A 27,445-nucleotide genomic window follows, 5' to 3' on the forward strand; every position below is an offset into this window, starting at 1 on the left:
AAATTTCATTTGTACACAGAAAGACCGAAATCAGCATTTTGGAGAAAAAATTAGTTGTTTTTCTGATTTTAGTTTGTTTAGGGCAGGAGTTCCCAAACTATTTTGGGTCATGGACCCCTTTACTAAAATTAACTTAGGCCTCAGACCCCCATCAACAAATTTCTTTGAAAATTCAATTTCTTGCTTTTTTAATATTGATGTAAAATACTTACCAATTTCTGCGGATGGTCAAATAAACACTACTTTTTTAGCGTAAATATTTCAAAAAACAACTTATATCAAACAATAGGGGTCGATTTCTAGACCTCGTCGACCCCCATAGTAAGTTTTCATTTACGTCGACCCCCGCAAAAAGGATATCGACCCCAAGGGGTCTATATTGACCACTTTGGGAACCCCTGGTTTAGGGGTTAGCCAAATTTTGTGCTAGGGCACATAACCGTTTTTTTTATTATTATTTTTACGATTTTAGTTGGTTATTTTTTGAGACAACTGAAAAATATTACTTTTGTTAATTTAGATTTTTCAATTTTCATCCCCTTAATAATAAAAAAAAAGTTGGAATGGCTATTTTTTTAGTTGAATTTACCAATTAAACGTGCCGTCATTTCTTAGCTAAGGCACACTTCATTTCCATTCAACTAATTTTTTAGTTGAATTAGAGAAATAAAACGTTGTTTTCAACCAACATAAATGGTTGATTTGGCTTCTGCAATTTGAAAAACGTTAACACCGTAATGACTACTAGCCACTAGATGGCGCACTACTACCGGAAAAAAATCAGTCGCGGTTGTCTTTTCTATATTGGCAGGTATAAATAAGATGTTGTATTGGAGAAAAACACTTGGAAAACAAAAACTGAATAGAAGTAATACACCGGACGGTGTAACCCGGAAGGTTGAAGGTACAAAAAGCATCATTTAACATATACAATTAGAGTGCAACATTCGAAACTCACTTCACTGTTCCACGTAAAAACATTATTACGCACAATCGCTTCAAATACGCACAGTAAATACACTTTCCACTAAGAGTTTACGTCATTTTTACATTTCGATTTAGAAATTTATATATGGATATATCGTAACACCTGCGAAAAGCATCAAAACAATTTGCAAGCAGTTTCAAAAAGACTGTCCTTTATACCTTCTTAATGAACTGTTTTGCTTTGACACTTCTAATGAGTTTTTGGCTAGTAATCTTGTTAATAAAACCAATTTCATTTTTGATTTTCTTTGTGCTGTCCTACAGCAATGATGGTGATAGATAAATAGAAACAAATTATCTGATTTTAATAACAAAATTAGCTGTCAATGAGAATTTCGTGTTGGATTGAAATATTTCTGGTTTGTGTCCAGGATATTCGCCTACTAAACACATTCTCTAGAAATAAGAGTTTTTTTCAGCAAAGTAAATTCTCAATTTTAACTAATTTCATAGTTATTTTGGAAATTTTGTTGTTAAAATCAACTAATTCAAAAACAGTAATACGAATTAGGCGCAGAGCTAATATTGGTCGTTCCGTGTATAGGGTAGAATGTGTTTGAAAATTTGATACCGTCACTAAAAGCGGCAAAATAAAAACGTAAAATAACTTCTAAACTTGCCTCGAAACTATTCAAATCGATAGCTTTTGTCAGTAGACGGTCAAGCTAATCAATTTCGTTTTTCCTGGTTCTCGGTTGTCGATTAACGACAGGAGATTGTAGCCATAACCTCAAATATCCCAGTCACTTTTCTCGATTCGACTTGGATTATACCAGTTCTCGCATTCCGGTTTCGGAATTACCTGCATTAGTGTTCTCAGAGCTATCTTAGGTAGCACTGTTTCACTCTGTAGGTTATACCAGTTTATGGAAAAACCTTTTTTGTTTTTCAAGAATCAAAGAAAAACACCACACATTAATATATGAGAATAAAAGAGATATGAGAAAGGCATCATTACTCTACTAGGATTAAAACAGGTTTTCCTACTTATTTTTACTTAAATTTGAGTTATATAGAATCTTTTCTGTCCTCCGTTGTCAAAACATAAGGAACAAAACCACCCAAGAGTGAGAGCTTTGTTAAAAAAGTTGCTCACTTTTCAAAGCCACTTCAACTAAAATTCGGTTATTTGGAGTTAGAAAGTTAGAAGTTAGTTAGAAAAAAAAATACTGAAAATTAGGTAATTCTGCGGTTTTGTGTGATTTATTTACACTTCTATAAAAACGTAAGTTTTATGAAACTAGTCGATCGCTTTCAGAAATAACGTCAACTGGAACTCGTAAAAAGAACAAAATATTGTGTAAAACACTTGGAAAACTGAAACCGATCGATCGATGACGAACTCGTGGGGATATGTGATGATGATTCAAGTTCGTGTTTGTCGACAAGTTTGCGAAGAAGCCCAAGATTTGGCAAGCGATTCGCAGCTGGGGTCTGAAAAAGGAATCAGAGTTGCAATTTGTCAGTCACGTTGAATGACCTTGACAGACTGACAACTGTAATCTGACCTGCGAAAGTGACTGTCAAATGTCAAAGCGAATACTAACATAAACATAAATCGATTAGAATCATTATTCTTTGCACAAAGTCATTTCACTTGAAGTTTATTGGAGTAAATGAATATAAGCTATCTAATCTTTATCGTACAATGTTGCTAGTTGATAGTGACAGATATCAGTTCTGCGCGGAACCATTCTACGACGATGAAATCTCAAGTTTGCCTCCGAGAATGTCTGAAAAAGTGTGTATTTCACGTATAGGGCCCAAGTCATCTTTTGATCCGCTTTAGCCAGCTGTCACAACTTCAAGATGGCTTTGAGTTGTACGCTGCTAACAAGATCTATTTTGTCCGTATGCTAGAGAGTTCTCCGAATTGTTCGGTATTTCGACTGGCGACTTCGATGAAGCGACCGGGCAGTCAAGGACATCCTACAAATTCAAGTAAAATGCGCTGATTGACTCCATCAAGAGGAAGATAATTGAATTGAACAATTAAACTCTGAACTGAATTCAGGTATAAAATTCTGGTTCAGAAGACAATTCCAAAATCAAATCATTGAATATGGCTGTAATTCGATTGTTTCATCTTTCTGATCAGTATTAGCAAGGCATCGAGTACAGTGCGTTTATGTTAACGATTTGTTTCCAACCCCCTTTCTAACCTCGAAAAAGACCAATGTCGTCGACAAACAAAACACAACATTCGATTAATTCCAGGTATTGCTGCGTGTCTCCTCTTCACCTTTCTATTCGGTGCGGCGTAACAACAATGAACTGACTACATACGTTCTACAAGGTTAGCTGCGAACACAACGCCTAAAAACTCATCGAAAAAAATAATTGCTATCGTATTTTTGCACGGAATACCTTTCAAAAGCCGTACCTCATTCGTCAATCGCGAGAGAGAGAGAGAGAGAGAGAGAGAGAACGGTCGGTTCGATTGAGTAGTCTGCAGAGCATGACGATGTGACAAGTTGTCACTAGTGAACTGTTCAGCTGCAGTTGTTTTTGTAACATCCAAATTACTCTAGTCGAAAAACAAATTGATAATCGTGTATTGAGTATGATTGACTCTGAAAAAAAAAATAATTCCCTTAACCTTCAACCATTTTCTATCTCAATACAACACTTAAACGGCATAATCAATGCAGAGCATTGACTTCGTTTGCGTGAGGAATCGCTTCTACGTGAGGTGCTAACGCAGGACTAAAACAACGAATGATGCAGTGCGCCAAAACATCGACATGCGGCATGACTGAGGTACCGATTTTCGCTTATTTGCGAATTCAATTCAAACCGATTGGTGAATGAAATCGTGTGTTCACTGGGTTGAATCACACTCGTTAGCGGTGGAGGACTCTTTAAAGCATCATTAGAGACCGCACTAGACCGAAACATGCGAGCGCAGACAAGTGTGCGTTTTGTTTAGTTACAACAACAAATGGTTCCATCTCATTACTGTTAATGACTGACATGCTTCATCGACAAATGGTGGTAGTCATATGGTGCGATGTCGTGGGATGCACCTACCTTAGCAGTGCTGATGATGCATCATCATCAGCTGCTAAAGGGTAAAAATGATTCAAAATAAATCTGGCTGGTATTCAAAAATGTTTCATTTCGCTTCATTTTTAGAGGTTAATTTATCAGAAAACATCACTTAAACATTGTGAAATTTTCAATACAATGATGATTACTTCATGTTACTGTACATGAAGCAGATATCAAAAATTTAAACTGTATGGAATTTATCAAAAAATTTTTTTACAAATGTATGAAGAAATGTTTTAGTAAAAAAGCTGAAAAAAAATACTGTCGAACTATCGTGCGATGAAAATGAACTTAAAGCAAAACAAAAAACTTTAAACTTCGCCGACAACACAAGCTAAATCGATGCGCGAATTGTTCTGAACATCTGACTTAATAAATTATTCTCCACGCACATTCAAAATACAAAATAAAGGGTGATTTTTTAAGAGCTTGAGAACTTTTTTAAACAATAAAACGCATAAAATTTGCAAAATCTCATCGCTTCTTTATTTTAAACGTTAGATTGGTACATGACATTTACTTTTTGAAGATAATTTCATTTAAATGTTGACCGCGGCTGCGTCTTAGGTGGTCCATTCGGAAAATCCGCTTTTTTATCGACAAATTTTGTTCAGCGATGAGGCTCATTTCTGGTTGAATGGCTACGTAAATAAGCAAAATTGCCGCATTTGGAGTGAAGAGCAACCAGAAGCCGTTCAAGAACTGCCCATGCATCCCGAAAAATGCACTGTTTGGTGTGGTTTGTACGCTGGTGGAATCATTGGACCGTATTTTTTCAAAGATGCTGTTGGACGCAACGTTACAGTGAATGGCGATCGCTATCGTTCGATGCTAACAAACTTTTTGTTGCCAAAAATGGAAGAACTGAACTTGGTAGACATGTGGTTTCAACAAAATGGCGCTACATGCCACACAGCTCGCGATTCTATGGCCATTTTGAGGGAAAACTTCGGAGAACAATTCATCTCAAGAAATGGACCGGTAAGTTGGCCACCAAGATCATGCGATTTGACGCCTTTAGACTATTTTTTGTGGGGCTACGTCAAGTCTAAAGTCTACAGAAATAAGCCAGTAACTATTCCAGCTTTGGAAGACAACATTTCCGAAGAAATTCGGGCTATTCCGGCCGAAATGCTCGAAAAAGTTGCCCAAAATTGGACTTTCCGAATGGACCACCTAAGACGCAGCCGCGGTCAACATTTAAATGAAATTATCTTCAAAAAGTAAATGTCATGTACCAATCTAACGTTTAAAATAAAGAACCGATGAGATTTTGCAAATTTTATGCGTTTTATTGTTTAAAAAAGTTCTCAAGCTCTTAAAAAATCACCCTTTACATGTGTCAGCATGAAAATTCAGCATCCTTGAATATGCGGAAACGAATTCGTGCACACTTTCGTTCGTAGAAACATATCCTTGTTTTAATGTGGTAGCTGCACAAAAATTGGAATGATTCCAACAAGTTCTGGTTGATAGAAGAATTGATCAATTGCTACCAATATACTTAATCAACTTTGCTGAAATACCACATCTGAGCATTATAAACAACACCGGAAGGAAAAATAAAAGAAGCAAAGTGATTTTTTCGGTGAAACAGCCAATCTTTGGAATGATCTTTTGGCACAACTATTCTCACTGAAAAATTACGTTCGGAAAAAAATTGTTTTTAGGGAAGTAACTCTGACTATTACTAGGTTGTCAAACGAAGCTAAATCTAGTGCAAAACAAACATTTTCACAAAAAAATCTGTTAATTTTGAAATGAAAACTGTATAAGGAGTGTATCGAAAATAAGCTATCAACATACATTTCTGTTGTACGCATGTATTTGTGATGATTTTTTATGCTCATGCTTTTGGCTGTCAGCTTTCGTTTGTTTACCTGTTTATGCGGTTAAAATTCTGCGTTTTCAAAATGTCGCGTATTGAAAAGGAAGTGAAAATTAAGGTTCTGGACCCATGACTACGCGAGAAGAGTATTATTATGCGAAAATTGGCGAAGCGGTTTGGAATTCGTCATCCCTGTGTCAAGTTTGGGGAATGCTATTTTTTGGATGAGCTACCACACACTTAAAAAAATCCCTGTGATTTTACATCTTATTAGATGCACATAAATGGAGCGTCGCAGTTCACGCCAATTCACGTGGAAGAACATTAAAAATTGTGTCTAAAACTCCATGACATAAAATTCTTTGAAATAAAAAAAAAGAATACTGATAGCAAACCGCCGCGACTTGAACCGAGAATCATCGGATCGCAAGTACGTCTATTAATCGACTAAGCCAGAGAAGCATGTTTCTGTTTGGCTGGTAAAAGGTGCATTTCAATTCATACAGTCACACCTGCTAGCAGAACGCAAGTTACAGTCGAAACCAGTAAAATTCAAGCTTATCTAACATTAAGTCATTGCAAATAAAATTTTCCGTCATTTCACAAATTAAGTCTTTAAGAATTACATCGTATGAGGGATTAAGTCACTTGTAAAATTCAATTTTTTTTTGGAGTGCACGAATAGGCAGATCGGTTTTTCCAACCCGAAACTGGTCCCCAGTGGTATCTCTAATCATGAAGAACAAATCAATGTCAATACGTGATTTTGCCAAAATAGCAGGAACGAGTGTCGGAATGACCAAGCGTATCAAGAGGCGAAATCACCTGAAGACCTACAAGAAGCAGAAAATCTCGAAACAAAGAGTAGAACAGAAGAAGCGAGCAGCAACAAGGGCCCGGAAATTGTATTCGCGTCTTTTGCAGTGTCCGGATGCATGCGTTTTGATGGACGATGAGACTTATGTAAAGGAGGACTCAAAAACCCCTCCAGGTGCACAATATTTCTCTGTCATCGTTGGGAGGATGTGAGCGATGCGGACAAGTCGATTCATGTGGAGAAATTCGGTCGAAAGGTACTGGTATGGCAAGCAATGTGTTCCTGTGTTTTGAAGTCAACCATGTTTTACACTACCGGAACTATCAATTGGCTGGCGGAAAAGAGTATAAATTTCGTTGAGAAAAGTGTCAATTGCCCTCAGCTTCGACTCAAAATACGTGCTTAATCCTTCTAGCAGTGAGATGATACCTTTTTTTACCAATCCGCATGTGGTTTTTGCTTGAATATTCTAAGCTGTTCTTATTTTTCATGAAGTTATTTTAATGATCGTCGTTTCGAATGACAGTTTGGTATTTTAATCTCTTAATACCCTGTAGTTTCGGTACTGCATATCAGATATGGCGATGAATTGATACAACGAATAAGTTGGAATAGTTTTGAGTCCAACTTTGAAGATTTTCGGTGTTGTCATCTTCTATGACCTCATTCCAGAATAGAAATAATGAATCGGATGAAATTCACCAATTTTGTAAGTTTCAGTTTGAGTTCGTTTTGGTCTTCTCTGAGAAAACAATTGAGCGAACCAGAATTCGGAAATCGATATAGTCGAATTCAGTTAAATTCACTTAAGGAAATGTAAACCATTTCATTTGATTCGAAATTTTTGAAAATCAGTGTAGCCATCTTTGAGAAATCGTAGTACGTTCTAAATAAATTTTGTGGGTACCTTCCGGGATCAAAAACTGAATATCGTTAAAACTGGAATAAGCAGATGTATCTTCTGATTCGGAGGTCGTATATAATTAAAAAACAAGCAGTTTTTATGGGACCTTAGGATTTTGCATTTAAACTTTAGATGTAGGAAATCGGAACAGTCATCTTGCCGCCAAATGGGTGGCATTATTTTAATTTCGTTTCGGATTCAAATGAAATTCAAAAACCTTGTATAGCATAGCATAGGACTTTTGATATTAATCTAAGTTTATACAAAACGGTTAAGCCATCTGTGAGAAAATTGAGTGAAATTATTTGTCACACTCACACATTCACTCATCTCGACGAACTGATTCGAAAATCGTGTTTCACTTTGCTCCCAAGCAAAAGAACTTTTACTGCTGGAATAGGCGATAAAGTCGCTTGTATGAAAACATCGATATCTCCGTTAAAAATGAACGTATTTCAACAATCTATGGCTTGTTGAATAGCTATTACCGTGTGACATCTCAGTCTCAAAACATATTTTGTTTACAAGGATAATTGTGATAGATCTAGTCAAAAAATACACACAAAATTCTTGTCTACATTGTTTCTGACTGTTCGAAAGAAGCGTCACTAAAAGCACAGCAACTAACACACTAAAGAACCGAATCTTTATTTGAACGCCAGAGGGCCAGACCGTGGACTTATTCATCATGAGCTTGTTAGCATCGACTCCAAAATCTATGCAAAATTTTGTTTTAAATTCGTGTCTATTACCTCTAACTATACAGTTCGTGAAGAAAATAGTAGAAATCAGATTCATCGATTTGTAATTCAAGGAATTTTTTCAACGATTGACATCACGCACGTTTTCTTAAAATTTAATAGAAAAGCAGCATATTGAAAAACAAAACCGAAACTACGAAATTTATAATTCGTTATGCGTTTCAGAAGTTCATGCAGTTTAAGTGTCCATCAATTAAAAAAAACGAAAAAAGATTTGTGTCGATTAGTTCAGTAGTTTTCGACTTTCTCTATAGAAAAAAAAACTAAAAATGCTGATCGGAGACCCTTAGTGCGGGAGCACTATTTAAAATGCGGTATTTCCGCTCAACTTTCTCGATAATAATTATGCCAATTTCAACAAACTTAGGCTCATTTGAAAGCTTTTTTTCTGAGCAACTTTATCGGATATGGCTGAAGCGATTTCAACAAGCTTAGACTCGTTTGAATTATTATTGAGTAATTAATCAAGTTTTCTCGAAACGCTAAGTTTTCTCGAAGAGGCCGGAACCGATTTTTAACATCGTAGACGCGTTTGAAAGCCATTATCACTTCATTTGCTGAGTTCGTAATGTCATGGCGAACTTTCTGTTCCGCAGATATAGAATTGTGCAAAGGAACCTGGTACATTTTGTTCTCCAGTTACACTGCAATCAAACAAGCGAACATGGCATCGGAGAGTAGAGGAATAAAGGTTTATTTTTATCTAGTAGTTTTCCATCATGGAGCACTTGAATGTCGCTCACCGTGTTTTTATTTATAACTCGTTATTAAAGAATCAGTCGTACGTTAAAACTATTCTTAAGTTTAAGAAACATTTTAAATTAACGCTGCAATCGCCTGACTTATCGAACTGTGGCTTCTATTTATTGGGCTATTTAAAAAGTCAAGATTACATCAACAAACTCAGGAACTTGGACTATATGCGGGACAACATTCACCGTGAAATTGATACCGATACTTTGAAAAAAGTTGCCAATAATTCTTTAAAACGGCTCGATAATTGATATTTGGTGTATAATTTGTCAAATATTGTTCTCAAAAATAAACGGTTGTAAACCTTCATTCTTCTACTTTTTATTCCTAATAAGTTTTTTTTCATCTAGTTTTTGTCAATTTACATAATAAATGTGTCAGATTCCTTCTCGCATCCCTGTATAGTCGAACCGATAAGTCACACTTTTTCTATTAGTACTATATTTTCTCAGATAAAATTATTAAATTATTGCTGTTCCTTTCGGTTCCGCGAATGTTATCGAAAAAACAACGGAAGCGTTGAACTACACTTTTGTGAATCACTCGAATCATTGCAAATTTGTATTTTCATGTGAAAAAACACTCAGGATATAGTAAATTAAAAGAACTATAAATCCGATGTCAGTAGAAGTTCGGTTTTAAAACTTTGCGTACCAGCAAAATTTCTTTCGTTTTTGTAACGATGTAGAAACAACACTACACGACATTTTGTTCTCCAGTTACACTGCAATCAAACAAGGGAGGAAGCAAGCGAACATGGCATCGGATAGTAGAAGAATAAAGGTTTATTTTTGTCTAGTTGGACGGATGGATGGATCTTTTTCCTTAAAACTGCTGTCTCTGTAAGGAAAACTTAGTAACAGTGTTTGAATCAATGATATTTCGATGCTGAATTTTCACTACACTTCAGCTCGACACCGACATGATACGTGCAAGATTTAATTATTATGTTTTTTTTTCAATAAAAAAAATTTCTACTGAATAAATTAGGAACTGAATCGCAACTGAGAAATAATGATAACAGTCATTTTCGATGCACGTAGGGTGTTCAATATGAACAACAATATTTATTTTCCACATTCCACATAGTGTTTATAGCGACAATGTTAATGTTTTAATTTCAGCTGGCTGATTTACACTTTAGATGAAACCTAAGAAAACTCTATTTGGCATGAATTTGATTTATAGAAGTAACAGGAGCGCAGCATTTAGCATGTTTCTAACAAACAGCAGGCGTAGCGTTTGAATAGGTGTCACGATAACCTGCGCTCCTGTTTTATTTTTGCGTATGTTATTCAAGCTAAATTGGGTAGTACTTTTTAATCAGCTGCATAACATGCTTTGTGATTGGATTTTTATTGATGTTTTTATTATCATTATAACTATTATTATTCACAGCACTTGCTGCTTTTATCAATGATATTACTCCACCACTACGGCATTGCTGAATAAATTTCGAATACATCGCTAAAATTATCCATTTATCAACAGAGCATCGAATTGCAAGAGATACAAATTAAGTTTTTTTTTTTTCATTTTAACCAACTCAACAGCGCACTGAATGTTTACAGAAAGGTTCTATTTTTGTTCATCGGTGAATTTATTCATCACGTATTCTACAAAGAGTTGAGATACAACGGCTATGAAAATTCATTTCTCAAAAATTTTCTGTTCGAGAATCATATCAGATATATTTTTTCTATTAAATATTGAGGAGAATGTTCGCAAGTGAACATTTCAAAACTGTTTTTTTTTCATGTAAGATCAGTTTCAGTGAGAATCGCGTTTGCAAAAAAAATCAGTAGTGTTCTTTTCTTCTGTGAGTTTCCAGATCGAGAATATTTTTGTTTGAAATTTCATTTGTGATTTGCAAAATTTTGATTTTTTTGCCTAGTAATGCGCTAAAAAATTACCAATAAGTAGGGAAATCTACTCAAAGTTAGTGAAACTGTAGGTGTTCAATAAAGATGTTTACCGGGTTCAAAAATTTAGTCGAGTTTCGAGTATTCGAACTCGACCATCAATGTTTTTTTTCGAGATCTGGTAAATATTTTTATTTTCTATCGGGTACAGGTCGGGTTCGAGTTTGGAAGAAAATTTTTTCTGGGGTACGAGTCAAATTTATTTATTTACGATCTGGTACGGGTCAGGCTCGAATTGAGGAAATTGCCTACCCGAGCATCTCTAGTGTACAAAACCTAACCTCTTTTTCTAAGGGTTGGTTTTCTGTTTTGGAAATCATAACCATATCGAATTGTTTTCGGTTACATAATTAAGTTGTCTTATGAATCAGTGAAAATTTTATTAAAAAGTCCTATGAAATTTATATCAAAATCTTTAAATTATCACGAAAAAACATAACATCCTACATAAATCGAATAAATAAGAAGAAATCATAAAAGTGATAGAATTGTGAAACATATTAAAAAGTTATGAACAATTTATTAGAGATGCATTTGATAATATGTTTTTTTTTATTATTTTAGTTTCATCAAAAGATTTAACATATGGTTTCAACCACTCGTTATGCCTAATAAAACAAAGACGTAGTCCCAAGTCAAATGACTTAAATTGATTAAAATGACTTAATTGATTTGGTAGATAGTTTCAGTTAGTAGTTTTTTACGGCGATGACTGATTCATGGATGACTTAATTGGCTAGAAAAAATATGTATATATAATATAATTAAGTGGTACTAAACCTGATTCCACATCTACTACTAGTGCTAATAGCAGTGCATATCAATATAGATATTCATTTGAATTTTCAGGGTCATGTAACTCAACTAAGGTCAGCAGCATCGTGTTGGTTTTTAGACCTGTACCCTGTAATGTTCCTAATGAAATAATACCTCTATGATACGCACTACTATTTCACTTCCAGTGCTGATTCAGGGTTCACAAGTAGAAACTAAAATTAGTCATGTGCACTTTAGCACAAACCGGTACCCAAACGGTACCAAAACACCAGATCGAGTAGAAACTAAATTGAATCAACCTGCTGGATTGCGATTTATTTCGGTAAATCGCCGCTTTTTATAATGAAAATTTTTCCTCATTACATTGTTCATTTAAAATAATTTCAAAAAGTTAAAAGTTGTGCAACATATTATTATAAATTACTACATAGTGTGTTTGTTATATTAAAAATAAATAACGGCTATAGTTCCGCTCTGAATGCATGGGTTTTCCATTTTAATGTTTTTGTTCAAGCTTACCATTTCATCAGCTAGCTTCTATTTGCGTTGCCGTTCGACCACAACGGTGATCCTTAATGTCCAATTTCCGTTGTTTCGGCAGTGGGGAACGGTGGCAGCGCCCCCCACCAACCGGCAAACCGTTATGCTCCTCTATCAACCGTTTCTATTTCTTTTCCTTCTCGTTCCATTTTACTTTTGCGCCCTCCCTGGATATCGCATTCCACCAGGACCACCGAAACGTACTGCCCGGACGCAATCGGTCATGTTCTGGCGACGCACATCGGCAAACGGACCCGCATCCTGGACGGGTCCTTTACCTATGTCGAACTGATGAAGCACTACAGCTCCTCGCTCGACGATCCGGACTGGCACAAGGAGAATCTGTTAGTATACTGGTTTTGTTTTTGTGAGGGGAAGGACCAGCCGCCCCCTGAGCTTAGTTTTGGTTTTTGAAGTTCCTTGCTTGTTGGTTTCGATTTTTGTTCTGTTGATTTTTTCGTGTTGTTTTGAGATTATAAACACATCGGTCTATTGTTAGTACCTGCATTTTTGTTTGTTGATAGAACGAACTTAGTTTTCATGTTTGTTTTGACACGAGTACGTGTTTACTTTTGTTTCCGAACGCGAAGTCTGATGCTTTGCAACATTGCACGGATGTTTGTTTTGTTCACGTCCAAAAATTTCCTCAGATTCATGGTCTGAAGGCAAATCGCGTATTCTTTACAAATAATTTCAGTACGATGAGCATACATCAACTAAAGCCACTAGGAACGTCGGTCAAACTGGTCAATAACTTTCCTGTTTTACTGACGCATTAAATATTGTTTGTCAACTATTGACTTAATGATATACGACTGGACAGCGTCATCAAACCTAGTTCTCAGGTGATGCATTAGTGGTCGTTACCTTGTTTGGAATAATCATATGCAACCAGAAGATTAATTTATCGTCGGCATCAAATAGTCATAATTAGTGAGAACACTCACACACACCGGAGTAGTGTTAGTGCAACACGCACACGTTTTTCCACACTAAATTAAAGTAGAGTCTTTGTTTTAATAAGAGTCGCGTGAAGAGTTAACCCAAACGAGTTAAGTAAATAAATAATATTTTGTTACTGTAAAATTCAAGATTGGATATATAACAAAAAAAACTATGCGTCCAAATCAAGGGGCAGATCACTTTAAAACTGTACATTTATTTTATATCCAATTCTCAAAAATAACAATTAATTTCCGTTTTTTTAAGTTAAATTAAAGACAATGGATACACGCACTGAAAAAAGTGAATTGCAAGCATTAAACATTTGTTACGATTAGTAGATTGTTCATGTAGCTGCACTTTTTGATCGAACGAATTAGAATTTGCCCACAGTCAACCAACAAAGGTTACTGGGATAAATTCCTCCAGTTCAAAAGTTTTGTAAAATAATTTGTTGTTAGCCCGACAGAAAAAAAAAGTGTTAGAAAAGAGAAAGAAATTGAGCGGAGAGTAACCAAATGACCAACTGGCAATGAGAGCTTCACTTCGTTTACTTTCATTTTGAAATATTCAGCGTTATTCTGAATAACGACGTATCGGTTTTTCGACCGTATCTCATCATCCCAATAACGCTAGCAAAATCAAAGTTTACGTTGTTTGGGATATGGTTCTTATAAAACGTTTACGTGTTTTATCGATAAACCGAAGGTCGCTATCTTGGAATTCGAAACGACATCAACCATCGTTTTTCGGCATCTGTTCATTAAACCGTTTCCCAAAATGCCCATACTGTACGGGGTTTCAAGAAATATCGATAACCCGGAAGTCGCCGGCTTGGATTTCGAACAACATCGAACATTGTTTTCTTACATGTAATCATCAATTCCGTTTCAAAAGTATCCCAATTATAAGAGTTTTCCAAGAATATCTATAAACCGGAAATCGTCATCTTTGATTTGGAAACGAACCCAAACATAATTTTCCGGTTCCTACTAATCAAATCCATTCCAAGAATACTCATATTGTAAGAGTTTTCAAGGAATTTCGATAAACCGAAAATAGCCATATTGGATTTCGAAAGGAACTCAAATATCGTTTTGTGATATCTATTCATCATATCCGTTCCGAAAATACTCATACTCAAGAAATATCGATAAACCGAAAGTTGTCACCATAGATTTCGAAAGGACCTCAAACATAATTTTTCGGTACCTACACAGCAAATCTGTTCCGAAAATACCCACATTGTAAGCCTTTTTAAAGAATATCAGTAAACCGGAAGTAGCAATCTTGGATTTTGGAACGACTCTGAACATTGTTTTCCGTCATCTATTCATTTTCATTGTATGCAAAAATCTTTTTTTGACGCAGTAGGTTCGTAAAAAAAGATTACGTTATTTGAGATTTGGCTCGCAAAATAGTTACGTAAAAAGAGGTAACGTAAAAAAAGTGTTCGTAAACTGAGGTTTGAGTGTTCATCTTCAAATATCTATATATGAGGCATTCTACGCAAAATCGGCCACCCAAATTTTATTTTTCATCTAATTTTTTTTCGGCAAAGAACTCGAAAATATTTGACCTGTATTTTTTATTTCAATATAGTATGTGGAATTTTCGAGATATGAATTTTTGAAATTTCGCGTATACAAAAAGAACCTTTTTTCAACAGCCAATACTGTAAAATCTAATGAAGATACAACAATTCGTCCAAGACATAAAATGTGTGTCTTTTCCTAAGCTTTCAAATAAGCAATTCCATTAAAACAACCTTTAAAGTTAATTTGAAGAAAAAAAATAAAAATAAATAAACAAATAATAGAATTTCAAACTTGGGCCTAATTTTTTTTCTTTTGATGTGGAACACATCTTTATTTTCTATATAGGGGTGCAAATCAGAAACTCAAGAAAAACTACACGTAAAAATGTGGTCAGGTTTTAAACACTTACAGCTCAGTCTATTTTGTATCAATTATGATCATTATTTCATCATTTGATAGGAAATATTTCTACGTTTCGATTTGAATGTATCAAGCCACGTATTTTCAATTATACATGATTGAAATTTTGATTAGTAGCGAGCAGTGTCTTATTTTGCTGCTAAAAATCTTTGGCATACCGGATTTACCTGCCATATACGACGGTTTTGAAGGAGTAAGCGATGTATCAAAGAGAGAGCATCGCTCTGATTGGTCCATCGATGCAAAAGCGAAGCTGCTGGAAGCACGCGAATCTATAAATAGAAGCGAAATTAAAGCTAACGTTTCAGTCCTTCTCGTAGCAAGCTAGATGTAGGTTGCTGCTAGACAGCAAGAGAGATACGCCATAAAACGATTTGAAGCTTTAAAAGCGCGCTGTGCGTATTACATTTCTCTCCATGCTCTCTCGTAAATGTGTAAAAAGACTCTCGATGTGGCCGGGTGGCCAAGAAAGTTTTGATATTTTCGGTTACAAGTTTGACTACATCACATAAAATCCAATAAAGCTACCGCTTGTTTGGCAGCCTTGCTGAGCCGATTTAATTCCTCTCTCATGTTTCGTTACGTTACCAGGGAACTAAAATGGCGCCACCATAGAAATCGACTTACCTTTACAAAAATAACTTTCCCTTCACTTTTATCACTATATGTTTTTATGCACTAATCGCATCTAAATGAAATTATCTAGACGTTGTCAGGATAGATTTTTGATCCATGCTTTTGAAGGCGAGATATTCAGTGAACAATTTGATAGACGGCGTTTTCAGCTATGCAATTCTTCCTTCAGAAAAAAGACTTTCCCGACCGCTAAAGTCAAACAATCATTCTTAAATTTTCACAGAATAATCTAAACTAATCTTCTACGAGATTGTCAGTTGGGTTTTTTGATATTCGTCACCGTTTCTGAGAAAATCAGATTTGAAGCGTGAAAATAGCCCTTTAAAACGCCCTAAAACACACTGGCCTCAGCCCTTAATTGGTATGTTCTGATCTTGTGTCATGCAAGCTCGGAATTCCATGTTATGTCGTTTTCCCATGAGAAATTGACAACTACCCCTGGATAAATTTTGAATGCTTAAGATTAATTTCTAATTTATATTAGATGATCTCGATTGATAATAATAGAAATAGAAACTTAACGCTAAAAAAACTGCTTGCATAAAAAACTTGAATACAAGCTTGGCGAAGAGAGGCTTAATTATCGAAATCGGAAGTATGTACAAAGCTACAATTGCATACATTTGGGATAATGGTGTAATTTCGTCGGTTATAAAACAAATGCAAATCAAGACAAATGATATTCGGTGTTGGTTCGGATTAATTGAACTTTTTGATTGTAGATCAAATTTTGGTTGCCTTGTTCCACATCAATGGCTCTAACAACCCCATGGGGCTGATCCTTGTAGTTTTTTTAGTAGAAAAAAGAAGCCTTTGGGGTTTAACTTAATGTTGGCAAAGTTTCAGAGTGGAAATAGCAATACTTTCGGAGCAGTGAATTTTTCAATCACGATCCGAACGCGCGAAGCCTACCGCAGCGCAACTCGCTCGAATATGGGTTTAACTTGTCGACACATGTCGCGCCACTGATCGAATCCTAACTTTGACAGTTTATTGTTAGCAACGTTTCAGTTAAGATCCCGGTATAAAACTGAATTCAAAAATCATAAATCATTGCTGCAAACCATATATCTTTAAGACTCATGTTAGCACAAAACAAAAACATTCGTTGCGTCGGGTTTCTTCTTCCCTTCCTGAGAAATTCGATTTTTTGCAAGCAAATGATGCTTTGTGTGCACCGTGTAAAATTGTTTGACTTTAATTATTATTTCAGGGGAAAATTCTTATATTTTTAATTCGATTCGATCAGTGGCGCGACATGTGTCGACAAGTTATGCTCATATTCGAGCGAGTTGCGCTGCGGTACGCTCCGCGCGTGCGGGTCGTGATTGAAAAATTCACGGCTCCGAAAGTATTGATCTTTCTACTCTGAAACTTTGCCAAGATTAAGTTAAACCCCTAAGGCTTCTTTTTTTCAACTAAAAAAAGAAAAAAATCAGGCCCAAGTTTGAAATGTTTGTATTAGATTATTAATTTTTAATTTTTTTTCTTAAATTGTCTTTAAAGGTTGTTTTATGGAATTGCTTCTTTGAAAGCTTAAGAAAAGCCGCAAATTTGATGTCTTGGACGAATTTTTGTATCTTTATTAGATTTTACAGTATTGGCTGTTGAAAAAATGTGAAGTTTGTATGTTTGTAACGGCATAACTCCGGAATTACTAAACAGATTGCCACCCAATTCAGCACAGGTACTTTTTGCTCTTCAGAGATTGGTATAAACGTATTTGTATAGCGAAGGGAGCGTAGCAAGTGTCATGAACAGGGGGTTAGGTGGTTTGGTCATGAAAAAAATCATATAATTTGACAAGAATCGAAACTTTTTTAAGACCATAGAAATATTTTGCATACACGCTCATTCAATGTTACTCTCAAGTGAGTAATTTGTACTCACTTTTGCTTATTTAGTTCAAATGTCAAAAAGAGAGTAATATTGATTTAGAAGAATGAGTAACTTCGACTCAGTTTCTAAATCGACAACAAGCTTTACTCACAGAGGTTTGAAAACGTTGTGTAAAAATTTACGTTCACTGAACTTTTCCCTTTGTCGGAAGCGGTACCAGATTTTAAGGGCACATTAACAAAATGCTGCAATTCGCGCTGGTTGAAGACGATAAGAAAGTGTTCAGTCATATAGCAAGTATTTTATTTAATTTTGCTATATAAGAATACATCAGAGCATTTCTACGAATGCTGTACAAAATGCCAGTACGTGGGCAACGTAGGAAGGCAGATGGTTCCTTTCCAATGACCGATGAACAGGTAGCGGCTTCCTTCATTCGTTGGATAGAAGTAAGTCAGTATTTGTTTGAAGCAAAGAATTCCTTATTTGAATCCCTTATTGAATTCGAATGATATTGAGTCATATTTACTCACTCGAGCTAATTTTATCATTTGTAGCACTGAGTAAATGTTACTCAGAATTTGACAAATACCATATTTTTTTTTTATTCAATATTATAGTATAATTTTTAGGCACACTGCTTAAGCTCTAAGATGCCAAGGGTATTTACTAATCTTAATTACGACTAACTTAAAACTAGAAAAGTATCATTATGTAATGTAGCGGTAGCTAATTCTTGAGAAGCTATCGGTAGTGGCCGGTGAATTGAATATCGCATGAGGGTCTTCCATATGCCGTTGGCGAAGATCCATGTTGGCCGCATCCTTCGGTCCGTGTGGGTCCGCGGGAAACACCCCCAGGCTACGAAGGCCCGGCGGGTGGCCAAATACCATATTTACTCAAAAGTGAGTAAACAGGCTTTACTCACTATAGAGTAGTTCCACTTTTAACGAAAGTGAGTGAAATTGTACTCACTTTAGAGTAACACTGAACGAGCGTGTACCTTAGATATGACTGTATGGAGGGTGGATGTAGCAAGCGTCTTTAAAAAGAGGGGTGTAATGTTTGTAGCGGCTACTAAACGGATTGCTATCAAACTTGACACAGATACTTGTTGTTCTTCAGAGATGGTCATAGGGGTATTTTTTAATAGGGAAGGGAGCGTAACAAGTGTCATTAACATGGGGGGAGGGGGGCTTAATGAAATTAATTAAATTAATTGAATTTATTAAATTTGACGAGAAGCGATACTTTTCAAATACAATAGACACTTTTTGGAAAAATTATATATGATTATAAGGGTACTTGTGGGGGATTGTTGTAGTATCGGCTTCTAAAAGGGGGGTGTAATGTATGTAACAAACTTAGCACAGATACTTCTTGCTCTTCAGAGATGGTCATAAGGGTATTTTTATGGAAAAGGGGGCGTAGCAAGTGTCATTAACATAGGGGGGGGGGGGGTTATGGAAAAAATCATATAATTTGACGAGAATCGATCCTTTTTTAGACCATAGAAACATTTTGCATACCTTAGATATGACTATAGGGATATTTGTGTAGTAAGTACCTCTGCATTTTCAGGGGGGAGAGTGAAAGTATGTCCATTTCCGCATAACTACGAAGCAAGTCTGGTGCATGTACCGCAAGTGGGAATCGATACTTTTCGATGAGCACAGATTCTTTCTACACTGCTCAGAGACGGTCATAAGGGTAATAATGGAGAAGAACTGTAGTAAGTTCATTATAAAAGGGGAGTTCAATATAAATTTTATTGGACAAGATGTTTGTATTTTTCTCGATTTTTCTTTTACATAAAAAGAGATTGTTATGTTATTGTAAGGAGGAGGGAGTGTAGCAAATGCCCCAAACATGGGAAATGTAAGGTAAAATTGATGGAATTTTACGGAAAAACATAAAACTGACCCGATTTGACGAGAATGCCGTAAGAATTATGATTATTGTGAGATCTGAGATGGGACACTAGTCGTGAGCAATCTGGACATGTATGGAGTATTGTTCAATTGGATTGTCGTCTACATTCTCTACATTCAGAGTATTTTAATAGGCAGAACAATTTCCAGATTTTTTTGCGGCTTTGCCTTCATTTTCGAGCAACGCCGGGTAATTCAGCTAGTTAATCGAAAAAGTACAGATTTAGCTTAAGGATTAAGCGAAAAGTTATGCGTGAAACATAAATGCAAATAACTGAATACTCGTTGATCAAAGCTGAACCACCTGTTCCAGTTCCACCCCTTTGATACTCATGATGTCAAAACAAAAACGGGACTATCGAGTTGATTCTGAACAACAGGTACCATAGCCATAAGGTCCACTCAGACAACCTTAAAGGTTGACCCGCATTAGGCCGGGTCGACTGATCCGATGCCGGAGAGATAGGAAATTTCAATTTGAGGAAATAGGTTTTAGCAGTTTTGGACAATGTTTTAGATAAACTCAAATCCAACAACTTTGTCGAAGTCATAAACTCTCTCTCTCTCATATAGGTCATAAGACATAGACGATCCTTTTTTCGGCAAATAAAAGAAAAACAATTTACATGACTTTTTGTGTCTAAAAGTAAAAAGAATCTTCATACTCAGCTGAGTAACTATCGTGAAGACATCAAATAACTTAGATCAACCGTTATAACATAATTAAAGAAAGTCTAATCATATTACGACCATATTATGTTATATTAAAGAATGAGCTATTGTTCGGACCTTGTGCCGGTTTTTCTCTAATAACTTTTGCTATAATTGTTTGATTGTTTTGCGGTCTTCGAAGGTTTTCTTTCTCGCGTAAATTGTCTAGGAAAATAACACAAGCACTGATTTTAAGAGTCTATAGGATGATCTTCAACAAACTTTTTTTTAATAAGACAGCATCCCCATAAATGTTGCGAAAAAAATCAAAATTTCGAAAATCGCGACTCTAGACAAAAAAAAATCACCGATAAGAAAAGTCACTGCAGAAAAGTTTAGTATTGGTTTTTCGAGAACGCGATTCTCACTGAAACTGATTCCACACGGCAAAAAATCAGTTGTGAAAAGTTCACTAGCATGATTATGTTCGTTGATATATGAGAAAAAAGTGCGCACATTGAATATATCTGATATGAATCTCAAAAAGAAGATTTTTGGGACTTTTCATAGCCGTTATCTCTCAACTCTTTGCAGAATATGAATATATGATGAACAACGATGAACGAAAACTGAACCTTTCTGAAAATATTCAGTGTGCGTAGGATGGTTAATAAGTGAATCAATAATGGTGATGTAAGAACTGTATCGAAAATAAGCTATCCACATACATTTGTGTTGTACGCATGTATTTGTGATGTGTTTTTATACTCAGATCACAGCATGCATGAAATTCTGCGTTTTCAAAATGTCGCGTATTGAAAAGGAAGTGAAAATTAAGGTTCTGAACACATGGCTAAGTGAAAAGGGTATTACTATATGAAAATTGGCGAAGCGGTTTGGAATTCATCATGCCAGTGCTAAAACCATCATTAATAAGTTCGGGGAACACTATTATTTGGATGAGCTAACAGGAACAGGCAGAAAACCCGGCTCTTCCAACCCGAAACTGGACCAGAAAGTGGTATCTCTAATCATGAAGAACAAATCAATGTCAATACGTGAGTTGAATGATCGAGCGTATCAAGAGACGAAATCACCTGAAGACCAGAAAATCTCACAAAAAAAAGTGTAGAACAGAAGAAGCGAGCAGCAACAAGGGCCCGGGAATTGTATTCGCGTCTTTTGCAGTGTCCGAATGCATGCGTTTTGATGGACGATGAGACTTTTGTAAAGGAGGACTCAAAAACCCCTCCAGGTGCACAATATTTCTCTGTCATCGTTGGGGAGGATGTGAGCGATGCGAGCAGGTCGATTCAAGTGGAGAAATTCGGTCGAAAGGTACTGGTATGGAAAGCAATATGTTCCTGTGGTTTGAAGTAAACCGTTTTTTACACTACCGGAACTATAAATGCAGAAATCTATCGATTTGATGGTCTCTAGAAGAGATTGCTGCCTTTATATATGAAGCACAGTATACCGCCACTGTTTTGGCCGGATTTAGCGTCGGCTCACTATGCCAAAACCACTCTAAATTGGCTTGCGGAAAAGGGTATAAATTTCGTTGAGCAAAATATCAATCCACTAAATTGCCCTCAGCTTCGACCCATCGAACGTTACTGGGAAATCGTAAAGAGGGTCTTCAAGAAGACTGGTAAGGCAGCTGAGAACATGCAGGAGTTCAAAAAAATTTGGGCAAAAGCGTCCAAAAAATGCGATGCAACACTTGTCCGGAATTTGATGAAGAGCGTTCGATCAAAAGTTTGAAAATTCGTGAAGGAATAACTTAAATTTCATCCGGTTTTCATTATGCTCAAGTATAACCTCGTACAATAGAGGATCAATTTTTAGTTTGAATAAAATATCGTTTTTTATCATAATTTGAAAGAAAAATGTGTGGATAGCTTATTTTCGATACACTCCTTATTTGATATTTATTCGGCACTACTGCACAGTGGTTTGAATCGACAAAAACGTGAACTTAATTCTCTAGCTGCTAAACCGTTGATCCGATATATATAGTTCCTTTGGAGAACTCATTCACAAAAATATACCTCGTGATTTGATCACAATAAAATATGTGCAAAGCCTACTACGATAAAAGTTCATTTCAAAAACATTTTTCCCTGAAGAGATAGAAAAACGATGTCTTCTACAAAGTTTTAGAACTTCTAACGGGAAAAAAACTTTGCCCAAGAAGCTATAGGTCTAACGCAAAAACTTTTGGATATATGAAGCAATTTCGTTTGAAATCACTTAAAATCAACTTTTTGTACATAACTTTTTTCACAAGTTGATTTTAAGTGATTTCAAACCAAATTGCTTCATATATCCGAAACTTTTTGCGTTAGACCTATAGCTCCTTGGGCAAAGTTTTTTCCCGTTAGAAGTTCTAAAACTCTGTAGAAGACATCGTTTTTCTATCTCTTCAGGGAAAAAGGTTTTTGAAATGAACTTTTATCGTAGTAGGCTTTGCACATTTTTTATTGTGATCAAATTACGAGGTATATTTTTGTGAATGAGTTCTCCAAAGGAACTATGTATATCGGATCAACGGTTTAGCAGCTAGAGAATTAAGTTCACGTTTTTGTTGATTCAAACCACTGTGTACTGTGGTGGTGGATTAATAATAATAATTAATAAAATATAAAAACATTGATAAAAGTAATCACAAATCATGTTATGCAGCTGATTAAAAAATATTAGCCAATTTAGCTTGAATACCATATGCAGAAGTAACAGGAGCGCAGGCTATCGCTATGGCAATTCAAACGCTGCACCTACTGTATGTTCGAGACATGCTGACAATGCTGCGCTTCTGTTACTTCTATGAATCAAATTCATGTCCCCGAGTTTTTTTTGAAAATTTCTTGAACTGATTTTTTCAAGAGTGATTGTGAAATGAACTTTCATACTAAATTACCCCACTGGCGCGAAAATATAGTTTCACAAATTGAGCTAAAATTTTGCATATTTATTATGAAACCTAAAAGGAACACTAATAATTTGGTGTAGCTGAAATCCTGATTTTGGCAGTCAAAATCACTTCAAAATTTAACAATAATTAGAAGTAGCCAAAATGTTGTCCAAGCCCAAAAGATGGCGTTCGACAGTTAAGAAATCGTCAAGGACTAATGAATGCACTTTGAACATAATTATCATCAGCTCATTTTTGTTTTTTTTTAATAACTATTTATTGGAATATGAGTTAAAATTAAATTATTAAGATTTAAATTGGGTGTTCAGCCACAAGTGGTGACTTTTCAGCCCTGTTATATATATATATATATATATATATATATATATATATATATATATATATATATATATATATATATATATATATATATATATATATATATATATATATATATATATATATATATATATATATATATATATATATATATATATATATATATATATATATATATTTGGTTATTACCATGAGAACATCATTTGCTTCCGCAATTCTGAGATTTTTGTGTAGGGAAAATTCTAAACCTACTTGTATTGTGTAATGGGGAAAAGGAACTAATGTTATATATATATATATATATATATATATATATATATATATATATATATATATATATATATATATATATATATATATATATATATATATATATATATATATATATATTTGGTTATTACCATGAGAACATCATTTGCTTCCGCAATTCTGAGATTTTTGTGTAGGGAAAATTCTAAACCTACTTGTATTGTGTAATGGGGAAAAGGAACTTATATACTAACTTACTAACTAATACAGAGAGCGAATCGATTCAATTGAAGATTGCATCGATTTTTGTCGGAATTTGCTTATAATATTATGTGACATTACATCTAATGGTTCTATATTTGTGAGTCTGTGTAACTCTTTTGTACTAAACCAGGGAGGACGCTTCAGAATCATTTTCAGAATTTTATTCTGAATCCTTTGAAGCGTTTTCTTCCTGGTGGAACAACAGCTTGACCAAATTGGTACCGCATAAAGCATGGCTGGTCTGAAAATTTGTTTATAAATTAACAATTTGTTTTTTAGACAGAGCTTAGAATTTCTGTTTATAAGAGGATATAAACATTTAATATATTTATTACACTTTGCCTGGATTCCTTCAATGTGATCCTTGAAAGTGAGTTTTTTGTCATACGTTAAACCTAAGTATTTAGCTTGATCAGACCATGTCAATTCCAAGCCATTCAATTTGAGAATGTGATTATTGTTTGGTTTAAGAAAAGAAGCTCTTGGCTTGTGAGGAATCATCAGCTCATAAATCTACAAACTAACCTAGCTTGAAACCATTTTCCAACTACACCTCCAACAGGTTTTTGCTTTCCATGAACTAGCAAAGAAAAAAAAAACATTACTCTCTGATAAGAACCGTATTGCAAGAAGTATCCACTCCCTCAACGTAGCTGAACAAAAAAAAACGAACTACCGATAGCATCGGTTTTCAGCCATCAGAACACACAGAAACTAGTTCGTGCTTCACCGTTTTAAACATACTAAAACGCTAGACCTTGACGTTCCCACATTCCTCGGTGCACCGGAAGCCACTTCAGAGTGGCTACGAACCATCCCGGCACGTACAGTGTTCTTCCGTTCTTATCCTGTTCGAATCTAGCCCCAAACAGTGGTTAATTATTGCCGAGGTCAACTGTTATCCCCACAGTCTGCCGGAGGTTGCTTCCCGCCATAATTTACCGACCGACTTCGGTTGGTTAGAATCGGTGAAACACAGTCATGTAAGCAAAGGGCGCGACCAGTTTGACAAGCACCGAGGCGGGATGACCTTGGTAAACAATTTCACACCAGTCCGTTGTTTGTCCATGCTATGAATCTAGGAAATTCACTGCACTGGAACCGAAACGGCGACTGTTTTCTGTTTCTCGATGCTTGAGTTTCTGCGAAAGTGTCATCGTCGTTGATGGGCGGAAGGTCACCTGTCATCTCGGCGCTCTCGTTATACATACATAGTTTTGTCATTTTGTTCTACTATTGTGAAATGCAAAATGCTGGAATAGTGAAATACTTCCTATTTCTTTTCTCAGTTTCATTTGCCGCAAGCATCCTTTATGCATTCGGAAGGAACGGGCTTAGAATGAGTTATGTTTCTTTTTCATCTGAACAATACCGGGATCAGTCAAAGGGAAGGAAAATCGATTTTTCTGACAAGTTTGAATTGGTTGGATTGTTGGATGATTGGTGCTGTACAATTGAAAAGGAGATTATCCGGAAACTTTTTGAAATCGAACAGATTCCATGATACATTCCAACCCGGATAGCCATTTTGACTCATTAATCTTGCCAAACTTTTGTTTTTATTCGATGATTTTATCTAAATTTCATTTTGATAGTTTTGCAGTCAAATGGAAATAAGATTGACAGGTTGTTGCAGACAGTTGGCTTAACAACTTCTAGTATTTTCCCACTCTAGTTAGCTGCAATGCTGTCGCAGTTTTAAACTCATAAACACTCGCGCAACCCGAACTGAACTAGACACTAGACAACGTTATATGTATCAAGTAGGGTGTTCTCTCAAGTGGCGAGCCTGGCAAGAATCGTCTTCTCCAGAATAATGTGTTGTTTCGCTGCCGGAATCTTCGCAACGCAACTTTGTAATGCCAAGTGCACTCGAAGTTTTGCTGCCGCATCATCATCGTTAACCACTTTGCGAATGTGCTTTGCCTAGAGATACAACTGGTTGGATGCGTTTTTCTCACATGTTCTAGTGGTTTCCGCTAGGGATACTGGAGATAAGAGATCAGTGAAAACATTTTTCTGAACCAACGTGACTGTGCTGAATTGTTTAGCCTTTTTTTTCGTAATGAGCATCGCGACCTGGAAAAACATTTATAATTAAAATAACTCGCAGTGTCCTGGCAGGTCTTTTGGTTTCGTTTCAAAGAATTTTCTTGACAGTTGCCGAGTTGTTTTCTAGTTATAAAATCATTTCGTTAGTTGAGCCAATGTTAGTTCTGAGTGATGAACTGGAGCTACTTATTCAAACCAGTACTATTCATCCATGACTACCGAACTATTCATGCCAAATCTGGGCCAAAGCTACTGTTTAAGTGCTGAAGACAATACGTAGGTAGTTACTTACGTATTTAGCCTTGGCAACACTAAGTGTTACCCGGGGGATTTGACGTTTCCATCATAAAGTTTAACATTTTTAACCATTACTATCCTCAGAACATTCTTCCATTTGAGCGCTATTTGTATTGTTTACAGTGAGTTGAAAGCTTTACCTCAGCAAAAACATGGAATTGAATCGTGAACATTATCGTGCAATGATTTATTACGATTTTCGTCGTGGATTGTCATGACCAGAGTGCTTCAATCAACTTTCTTTCGACTTTTGGCAGTGTAGCACCAACTTATGCGAATGGAAAAAAGGCGGGTGGGTAATGTCAGAGACATAACTGGATGTCGTGAATACGAAAAACCTGACACGCTCTCATAACTTTTCCGAATATCGGTTAGTTGATTGATTGTATGAATTGTGCAAGCTTTTCTCTTTTTCACTAATAGAGTTTGAAGCGATGCACCTACATTAAAGTACAGATTAGTTACATTAAACAGCTATTATTCTACAACTATATATTAAAACTTGAAACAATTCCTTTTTAATTTGCTAATATAGGAGGCTAGGTACGACAAATTTGTAGTTTATTTTTATTGAAGCTTTTAAGTTCGAAGATATCTGATTCTTCTCGAAATTTTAGCACGAGACAATTGCAATGGCCTGGTCTGAAATGTATCGAGGATCTTCGGTATGCAAGAGTCATTCTAATAATAATAATGATAGTATTAATAATAATAATAATAATAATAATAATAATAATAATAATAATAATAATAATAATAATAATAATAATAATAATAATAATAATAATAATAATAATAATAATAATAATAATAATAATAATAATAATAATAATAATAATAATAATAATAATAATAATAATAATAATAATAATAATAATAATAATAATAATAATAATAATAATAATAATAATAATAATAGTAATAATAATAATAATAATAATAATAATAATAATAATATATGGCAACCCTGTTTCGCATGGCATATTTTCACACGACCCCATACTAGTATAAAGATGTGTTCAACATTCGCTTT

General features: G+C 35.4%; 1 protein-coding gene across 12 annotated transcripts in view; it reads left to right on the forward strand.

The window, feature by feature from the left end:
• LOC131435325 (protein GDAP2 homolog) overlaps window positions 1-27,445 on the forward strand; it is a 215,121-nt gene that overhangs the window by 171,806 nt on the left and 15,870 nt on the right. For 9 of the 12 annotated variants that reach the window (XM_058603073.1, XM_058603076.1, XM_058603074.1 and 6 more), the window contains one exon: window positions 12,529-12,684. The exons of the other annotated variants lie outside the window; for them this stretch is intronic. In XM_058603073.1, coding sequence (XP_058459056.1) covers window positions 12,529-12,684 — 156 coding nt within the window. The remainder of the gene's footprint in view (window positions 1-12,528; window positions 12,685-27,445) is intronic. 12 annotated transcript variants of the gene reach the window in all.

Source organism: Malaya genurostris, chromosome 3 (genome assembly GCF_030247185.1).
Source record: "Malaya genurostris strain Urasoe2022 chromosome 3, Malgen_1.1, whole genome shotgun sequence".
Taxonomy (NCBI): domain Eukaryota; kingdom Metazoa; phylum Arthropoda; class Insecta; order Diptera; family Culicidae; genus Malaya; species Malaya genurostris.